At 37.5% G+C, this 9500-nt stretch overlaps 1 protein-coding gene across 1 annotated transcript; it reads left to right on the forward strand.

Annotated features, from left to right (window-relative positions):
- The first annotated feature begins 586 nt into the window (after positions 1-586).
- LOC137377288 (galanin peptides-like) lies at positions 587-8909 on the forward strand. The gene is made up of 5 exons (XM_068046844.1): positions 587-667; positions 2355-2412; positions 5164-5250; positions 5770-5847; positions 8727-8909. The coding sequence occupies exons 1-5, from the start codon at positions 587-589 to the stop codon at positions 8783-8785; spliced, it is 363 nt and encodes a 120-aa protein (XP_067902945.1). The 3' UTR covers positions 8786-8909.
- The last annotated feature ends 591 nt before the right edge of the window (positions 8910-9500 follow it).

Raw genomic sequence — 9500 nt, forward strand, 5'->3', positions numbered from 1 at the left:
CCTGTCACGCACAGAAAATAAACATTTCTGAAGAGAAAAGAAAAATATTTTCCTGTGGACACAAAATGTTTGATTTGAAGTGAGGGCAGTTCGTAGCTAGTGCACAGCTAGCAATTTACGCTGTGAACAGCCAGCCTTTGGGACAGGGTACTCGTCAAATGTAATTATGTGCTTCGTGTCTATCTGCAGTTAAATTACCTAAAAGTATATTTCATTTAATTGGTGCAATTTTGGTTCTAATGGGGGTGACATACAGAGAAAATAGAGTTCGTGACGCGGAGGGGAGATCGGTGATGCGATTGGCTTCCCATATAAAGGTACACAGTCCTCTCCGCTCTCTGCAACACCTTCTGTGTTATGGCAGTTTTTGCTCCAGTCAAGCGGCAAACTTGTTAATTCAGCAACTGTCGGCCTTCAAACTCATTTTTAAAAATATACCAAACCATCGAGTTCAGAAGAAAACCAAAACAGGGTAAGATCACAATCGTCAGAAAAAAAATTCTCTTAATTTTTATCTTATTTTCTCTCTTTCTCTGGAATGTTTCTTCGGGAATTCTGTTGTTTAATTCTTCCCCTCCATTTACAGATGCTGCGCTGCGCCAGTCTCCTGTGTGTGTCTCTAGTCTTGTGTGCCGCCGTATCCCATTCTTTCGGGTTAGTTCTCTCGGTGAGTTTTTTCTAAAGTTTCTGCTTCTTTTTTAGATGTTCCCCTTTCTCATTGAATCCGGCGATTGTGTCTGTTACTTTGCACCTAGCGCTGCTGATTTAGTACCCTTTCCCTTCCCTACACGATTTGAGGGTTGTCTTAAAAACGCAAAGAAACCTGTCACTCATAGTCTTACGGACTATTTGCATTACTATAATTAGAAAAAAGTGGATGCTGATAATGTAAAACGAAAACAGTGTTGCAGATGCTTGGCAGATTTCTCAATATTTGAGAAGAAAAAGGTTAGTACCCAAATTATTATGAAGAGTGATTAAGGATCTCTGTTGGAAATAGCCTGTTCATTAAATAAAGCGTCTGTTGAAACGATGCAATTCAATATGTGAACCTATCTTCTTTTAATGTTACTGAAGTGTATTTCTGATTTTGAGTATTGTAACTATAAATATAGGGTACATGGCAAGCAATACAACATGTTACTATGAAATTTTTGCAATTGCTATATCTCTTGTATACGAACATCATATTGGGGGAATTTTAACTAGGAGGGGGATTCGGGCAGGCAGTGATGGGGTGAACGCCGACATCGGCATCGTGAAACTGACCATTTTAACTACATGGACTTTATCTGCATGCCGCCCAAAACTGGAGAAAACACACAGCTCGCCAATGGGCTTGAGTGAAAGTTTGGGCAGCAGGAGTCTTGGCCAGCACCAAAAAAAAGGCTCACCGGCAAGAAGATAAATCATGAGGAGGGTTTCGCGTGAGGGAATAGCGCAACTCCTGCTCCTCCTGGTGTGATAAGGAAAGTTTTAAAAAAGTGATCTAGTCCCAGATCAACATCTCATTGTCTTCATCTGTCAGGAAAGCCGCAACGGTTTTTCACTCAGATTAGAGTTTAAAATTAAACTGGGACCGATAACATCGTCGCAACACATCAGCTTTAGGCAAGTTTTTACCGCCTGCTCAGAAGAGCAGATTAAAATCAAGATCAGCACAAAGCAGGTGGGCACATCACCAGGCTATTTTTAACTGCCTATCTGCCCGGTTTCTGCTGGACGCATAAGGTTAAAATTGCACAATATATCTCATGCTATTTGGTCAGTTTTCTGCTGAAGGTAAGGACTGATACTGGGGTCCAGTTTTATGGGTGCTAAGTACCCCGCTGTGACTTTTCAAATGTGAACCTTTCTTTTTGCCAACATCATTGTATTATTGGAATGTGTATTTACTACTTTGTTGTCTATTTATTTGGACCTACGTTTTTCCAAATGATATCAGCTTGGATTTTACATTACAACCTTCTGAATGTTCCACAGTGTCTCACCAACCCTTTTTTCTTTTATTCAAAATTGTGGTGGGAAATTATTTCAGTCCTCAGTTTAAAATAAAACATTTTATATGGTTCACAGTTTTCTTTCATTTGTTATGTTATAAATGAGGTCCAGCAAACAATGGAAGTTTTAACTTTGTAATCAATAGCATATCATAAAACATTGTAGTTTGGTCCTGTGCTGTGCCCTGCATTACAGTCACCCTTTTTAAATGGTTAACCAGCATGTTGAAGCTTCCCTGCTTGCAAAAGCTTTTTTTGTGTGTGTGATTTGAAATAGAGATGGATTTGTTTTTTATTGTTCAGATGCAGTTCATTGCATGCTACTTAACAGGTAATATTGAGGTTTTTCTCCAGCAGGCAAAAGAGAAAAGGGGCTGGACACTAAACAGTGCAGGATACCTACTAGGACCACGTGAGTACTGTTTGTGAAAATGGTAAATTATATTGCAAGTTTGTAATATCTGTTTGAGAAATGTCAATCCTTAGTCCCTACTCCTGATCTGTAATGTGTCCTGTCAATGAAATATCTCCGCAATCTGTGGCACGCTCCTACTGAACAGCATTGTGGGAGTACCTTTACCACATGGGTGGCAGTGGTTCAAGAAAATGGCCCACCACCACCACCTCAGGGGCAACTAGGAATGAGCAATAAATGCTGGCCTTCCTGGTCATGCACATATCCTGAGAATGTATAATTTTTTTTTTTAAATCAGTATTCTCTAGACACAGTATGTATGGCATGAGAGGTTTTTAGTGGAGTCCTGTCTTGGAAAAAAATCTGAAATATCTCAATTCTTACCCTTTTTATTTACTGCTGTCTTATTTTAAACTATTATCTTTTCTGAAAGCTTTTCTTTGTGATGGGACACAGTTCTACAGATAGCACCCCCCAATACCGCAACAACATTCACATTGTGCCCTTTCCAGCAGGAAGCACTAGATAATGATCAGGAGTGGGAACTTTAAACTTTATTCTCTCTCCATGACCAAGGTAACTGTAATGTCTGCATGCCTGCCTTGGCTGACAACAGCTCATTCAGCACAAACAGTAAATCTAATTTCAGAGCTTGCTGCATTATATAGGTTGTTACGGCTAGGTGAGGAGGAGGTCTCAGGCTCCCCTTTTGCCCCTTCTCTGGTTTGACCGCAACAGGGTTTATCCTTTTTTTAACACAGTGATTGAAATTACCACCTCAGTGAGCACTTGTTCCTGTACCTCTAATGTAATTGTAAAAGAACCAATCAGATAGGTTTCCTTGAGTTTAAGCAAGAAAGATGTAAGTCTCTTAACACTCTAACCCGGTTAAAATTACTAAAAATACGCTACACATTCACACACCCAGTCACATGAGAGTCACACACACACACACAAATAGATTACAGAGGAAAAATGGATTTGGTGGTTGGATTAAAGTCCAAAATAAATGGAATTTAAATAGGGTATATTAATCGCCTAGTCCTCAGTTGAAATTATAGTCCTGAAGTCCTCACTGGGCCAGGTGCATGGTTGTGGGCTTGCTTTTCTCAGGGCTCCTGAAGGCAGAAGAGGGGTTTGATTCTTGCCCCCTGGTTTCTGGCTGTAGCGGTCTGTAGACTTGAGGGAGTTTCCAGTTGCAGCTAGATCTTCTCTTGATATTTACTGGTGAGACAGAGAGAGAGAGATCGGCTATGTTGATGGTTTTTCAGTTACTCTGTCTCTGTGACAAAGCTTACAGTTTCTCCAGAGCAGTGCAGGCAGTCACATGACATTATCAAGCCCCTTTTTTTCTTTTAATGATGTTTTTCTGGTATCTTCTCTGAGATTCAAGGTGCAGCACCTCAAGATGTCCAGTCACACTTGGAGGGGGTTGGCTCTTTCAAAGTCAATGGGTGTAGAGGCCCCTGATGACCGTGTTGATAAGGCCATTCTAGGTAACTTAATCACTGAGAGCACCCCATTATTCTGGCTAGGTTGAATAAGACTTATCGTCTCCAGTTTGATCTTTTGGTGTTTCAAATGTAAATTGCAGTGGCCATCATGGCTGCCAGTTTTTTTTTAAGTTACGAGTAAAATGTTCCATTAAAAGTCTAATGTAAGGTTCCAACCAATGAAATTAATATTTCCAGTTTGGCAGATAGGATTTTCATGACTAGGTCAGTTCCACTCTTGAGCTGTTGAGGCAGATAGATTTATGATTTTTCTCAGAAAGTAATAGTGGTTATAATGTTGGAATTACTGGCTGTCTGAAAAAGTCAGGGATGACAAGACTGCCCCTCAATACAAAAGCAAAATATTGCAGATGCTGGAAATTCAAAATAAACAGAAAATGCTGGAAACATTCAGTAAGTCATACAGCACCTGTGGAGAGAGAAACAGAGTTGATGTTTTAGGTCAATAACCTTTCATCAGAACTGGAAAAAGTTAGATGTAATGGGTTTTAAAATTATTGAAGTGAGGAAAGGGGAGGAGATAACAAAAGACAAGGTGGGTGGAAGACACAAGTGATTAAATGACAAAATATCTCATTGTAGTTCACAAACATTCTTTTCAGTATGTCACTGTGCTCATAGTAAGTGAGTTACTATTCTTTCACAGTATTCAGACAAACTAATTGGAATGCCTATTGCCAAACAGTCACAGAATGTGCAGATATCTCCCCTCCCAGAATGTGTACAGCTTGTGTATTCATAGAATGAAGCTGAAAGTTACCTCAGTACCACTGGATGAGGGAATAGTCAGGATTCTTGCCATAGATTGCTATCTAGACTCCTACTGGAAATTGTACATTGGTAGCCATCTGAAGAGCCTCCATAATCGAACAACCTATCAAAATGCATTATTTATGTTTAGCCATAAAAATGGGATTTGGGCAAAGCTTCTGCTTGAAGAAACATATATTCCAGCATTGCCTTCAAAAGATAAGTGTAGAAAAATTAGATAAAGAACTCCGCACATGTTCTATTATCCTAACAACAACATACATCGTATACATGCTGGATGGCTATTGAATAGTTAACCATAGTGACTGATTTGATGTGACTTACTTGATCTAGAATTAAAGCACTAATTCTCTAGGAAAATTCAATAACCATAAACGTTTCGATTTCTGTAATTTGTTGACCAGTTTTGGTGATGCAGATGAATAGAAGTTCTCAATGTTGTGCTTGGCGACTTTCTTCACAGATGCTGTGGACAATCATCGATCCTTAAGTGAAAAAAATGGCCTTGCTGGCAAACGTGAACTGCAGCTTGAAGATGAAATTAAACCTGGTAATAGAAATTATTCCTTTTTTTCACCAGTTGTTCCTCCCTAGGAGGTCCTAAAAATACATTTTAGAGTAAAACAGAACTGACCCAAATGACCAGTTTTACATTCCATGCGGATGGAAGTGATGGAACAGGAAGGAGCAAATTAATTGTCATAGATTCATCCATAACAATGTTTCCAATCCAAACACAGAATAATCTGTTCCCTCATCAATGAAAAGGGCTACATGTAGGATGCATTAGATTGGATAAAGTGTCTGACCCATCTGATAATTGAGTATTGCAGGAATGATTGGAGTGGCAAATTGATGATCACACATCAATGCTGTCCTTTATAAAATACAATGTTGGATGTGTGGGGTTTGTCTGCACTGCATCTGATTCATCAACCTAACTTAGGAACATTTGTTGATAGAATATAAATTGCAAACATTTTCTCTGCTCCATTACTGCATTTGCTAAACAAATTATGCAAAGAAAATATTTCTAGACTAAATATAAATCTTAATGTGCATTTTCTAGGTAACTTGCTACAAACTCTTGCTGATGAAAGTGCTGCTCGTATAGTCATTGAATTTCTTATCTACTTGCACCTAAAAGGTAAGAACATTTTATATTGGAAGTGTATTATTAATATTTGATATTGAAAGCATATTTGCTGCCAAGGGTATAAAAGGATATGGAGCCAAGGCAGGTGTTTGGAGTTAATGTACAGATCAGCCATGATCTTATTGAATGGTGGAACAGGCTCAGGGCTGAATGCCCTACTCCTCTTATGTTCCTCTTATTAAAATGTGATGCACCAGCACTGTAAACCATGCTGTTCCCTATTTGCTATTTATTTTTCCTTTTTAACTTACTCCAGTTCACTGGATGGATGATATTTACAGATTCATTAGTATACAGACTGTTAAAGCAGTTCCCAGTCAATCATGTTAAATATGCTCCTGATTCAGTTAACTGTTCACAGATTATTTTTGTACTCTTGGAATTTTCCAGCTTGTAAATGAATAGAATTCAAATGAGTACATGTTTAAGAATGTGACAGGAATTGGAAAAACTGACTGGAGGGTGTAACAGGAAGCATCTGGTGCTAATAGAAGATCAGGAAGATTTCCATGAACTGTTTAAGATAGGTGAAATAATGGACATTTAGGTAGTAGTAGTATTGAAAATTAGTTAGACATTGCATAAATAAGATAATTGTAGTCATTGCATATGAAGTGAAGGCAAGATTTGTGGCTGGGTACCAAAATGTGCTGAATTGATCACAGAATTGGATAAGGTCAGGTGAGAGGCTCCCAACAGGAACATGGCTGTATTGGGCCTAAATGAAACAAATTGGAAGTGACTAGGTAAGAAGTGTGGATCTCATTTGATTATAGATATAAGTAGGTGAGATGGGCTTCAGATTAGATACAAATTGGTTGAGATTAGCTAAAATAATACCAATGATTCATTGGTGCTGAATGCTACACATCATTAGAATCATGGGAAAAATTGTATTTTGTTTGGTTGTGAGACTTACGATTAGATACAAAGTGAGTGAGGTTAGAGCTACAAGATAAGTAAGAGTGATTAGATTGACATAAAATGAGTAAGATTGCTTACATGAATTGGGTAAAGTTAGCAGATTAGTCCATTTGGCCTACTGAGGGTCAGGCCCTTTGTGCTGTAATTCACTCATTTTAGTAACCCACTGTATTTAGAATGTATTTAACTTTACCTTGCCTGGCAGATTATCCCAACCATTTAGCAACCTAGGGCCAAAGAATTGTTTTCTAATACTTGTTTTACTGTATTTTTATTTTTGTCTTCTAGTCCTGCTAGTCTTTCTCTCTCTCTACCTTCTACAATACATGATTATGCCTTTGCATATATCATGAAGCACTAAATACAAAGTGGCATCTGATGACTTAAGCAATCACATCACCTTTGGTAATTTCTACAATCACCACAGCTGCAAACTGCATTTTTTGTGTTTTTACACTTTTTATCTGTGCAATAAAAATGATTGAATGTTGGACATGCTTGCAGGTTAGATTACAACTGCACTATTTGTGTAATTCCTCATTTTCATATGACAAACAAATATTGAGTGCTGCTGAACTTTTTGAAGTTGTTGGTCAGTCTTTGTATTTTTCAGGTATGCTGCAAGGTGATTGAGTTTAGTGACTAGATTACATTGGATATAAAGTGGATGAAATAATTCACTGCATACAATGTGGGTGAGATTTCTGAATTGAAGCATGGTATTTTGATATATATTGGATTAGATTTGAGGTTGTGATTTACTGAATATTATTAGATTATCTTGAATTCAAAAGCTGGGTGAGTTGTAACTCGATAGAGGATTGGTGAAGTAAATGAATCAATATGATCTGGTTGACACGAGTATCAAATTGGTAGGGTGGATGAGAGAGGCATTGTAAAGTAGAAGAATTAGGCTGATCGATTTGACACCAAATTGTTAATACCAGATTGACATGTAATTGAAGTGGATGTAATCAACAACTGGATACAAGATTGGCAAAATAGCATTGAGTTCAATTAAATACATTGGTGACCAATTGGGTTGGATATGAGCTGAGTAAGATTGGTATCTGGTTGATCTATTGAAAGCAATGAGTGTGGCATTGAGTTGAGGTGAGATCGATGAGACTGGTGAATGGTATCATATATAAAAAGAATGGTGTTAGTTTAGACATTAGGTAACTAGATATTTATTAAGAGCTGATTGCATTGGGTGTTTGGTGTCTATATTGTACAAGATACAATGTGGGCAAGATTGATGGTTAGATTTATTACAACATGTATAATATGGGTGATTTGATATAGGTTTAACACTGGATATGAGGTGGGTGAAGTGAAACTCAAGTCTGAATAGATATTGAGAAAAATCAGTATCAGATTAGAAATGGGTTCAAGTGAATTCAGTGACTGGACATGAATTAGATGAGATTAATATTTGGATTGTATACAAAAATGAATGCAATGTGGCTGAGATTAATATTTGGCTTGGATATGGGATGAGCAATTTTTAATATGGAATGGATCTAGAGCCAGTGAGAATCTAATTTCAGTGAAATAAGGAGCTGAATTTGTTAACTGTAGCATCATCACTTTAATCTTTCCCTCCTTTTTTCTGATCCTTTTCCTGAAGGAAAGCTTTATTCCTCTGAATTCTGGGGGTAATCTCATTGCCTCAGAATTGTGCATAAACGTCAGGTGGGGGAGGGGTGGCTTAAATATTTTTGCAGATTGTGTTTGTTTGGGTGGGGTTTTTGTCTGATATCTAAAATATTGTGTATGGAGGTATTAAATCCCTAGAAGAGTATTTCCACTTTCTCTACAATTAAAACACAAAGTGAAAACTGCAAAAAAAAAAAAGCTTTGATTTGCATTGTGTACTCTTTCCTGTATCTATAAAATATTGGTCCATGTTCCGAACTTGACCCTATGAATGCTATTTGTTTCAGAGATTGGTGCATTTGACAACCTGCCATCATTGTTATCATCTGAAGTTCCTCAGCCATGACCTGATCGAGCAACATTTCTGGAATGTGTGACTGCAACCTCCACAGTGAACAAATCAAAGATTATTGATGACCTATAAGATAAATTGCAATTAGATGGTTGAATATTTCAATTTATTTCTAGTACTATTGTTGACTTAGTATTGAGATCAATACTTTGTGAAATTCTTTGCATTTTCACATTGAAGATAATCTGTAAACAAATAAAATTAGCAGCTGCAACAATTGTATTTCACAGCTTGGAATTTCTTTTCACATGAGGCTAATTTTCCTATGCAGCAACAGTGCTGAAGTAACTATGAGGAGTCCATCAGCACCAAGCTATTACTCTTACTCAAGTGATTCCAAGAGTGTACTTCCAGCCCCGAGAAGAACTGCCAACTGGCTCTTTTCATACCTCAACATCAAGGTGTCCACACCCAGACACACCTAATTTATAGTCCCATGTTAAAGAGGCCATTCAATACAGTAATTGTATAATTGTTATTAGCATTGCTAAAATTCAAAGAGCCATACCTATAGAGAAACATAACAATCAATGAAACTAAATGACATTACATAATAGAGGCATGTGATCTCTTTAAATTGACATATTAGCTTTCCAGTAAGAGATTCATTAATCAACTGTCTCTTGGAATAGTAATAAATGTATTTTAAGATGTAGGCAAAAGTATAGTTGACCTTTACTGATATTTGATCTCTGCTCTGCTTTTCCAA

The sequence above is a fragment of the Heterodontus francisci genome, chromosome 14 (genome assembly GCF_036365525.1).
Source record: "Heterodontus francisci isolate sHetFra1 chromosome 14, sHetFra1.hap1, whole genome shotgun sequence".
In the NCBI taxonomy this organism is placed as follows: Eukaryota; Metazoa; Chordata; class Chondrichthyes; order Heterodontiformes; family Heterodontidae; genus Heterodontus; species Heterodontus francisci.

Coding starts and splice junctions, on each gene's coding strand:
- LOC137377288 (XM_068046844.1), top strand. CDS start 587: ATGCTGCGCTGCGCCAGTCTCCTGTGTGTGTCTCTAGTCTTGTGTGCC. Junction 668..2,354: donor CTTTCGGGTTAGTTCTCTCG/GTGAGTTTTTTC, acceptor GTTTTTCTCCAG/CAGGCAAAAGAGAAAAGGGG. Junction 5,848..8,726: donor TATCTACTTGCACCTAAAAG/GTAAGAACATTT, acceptor TATTTGTTTCAG/AGATTGGTGCATTTGACAAC.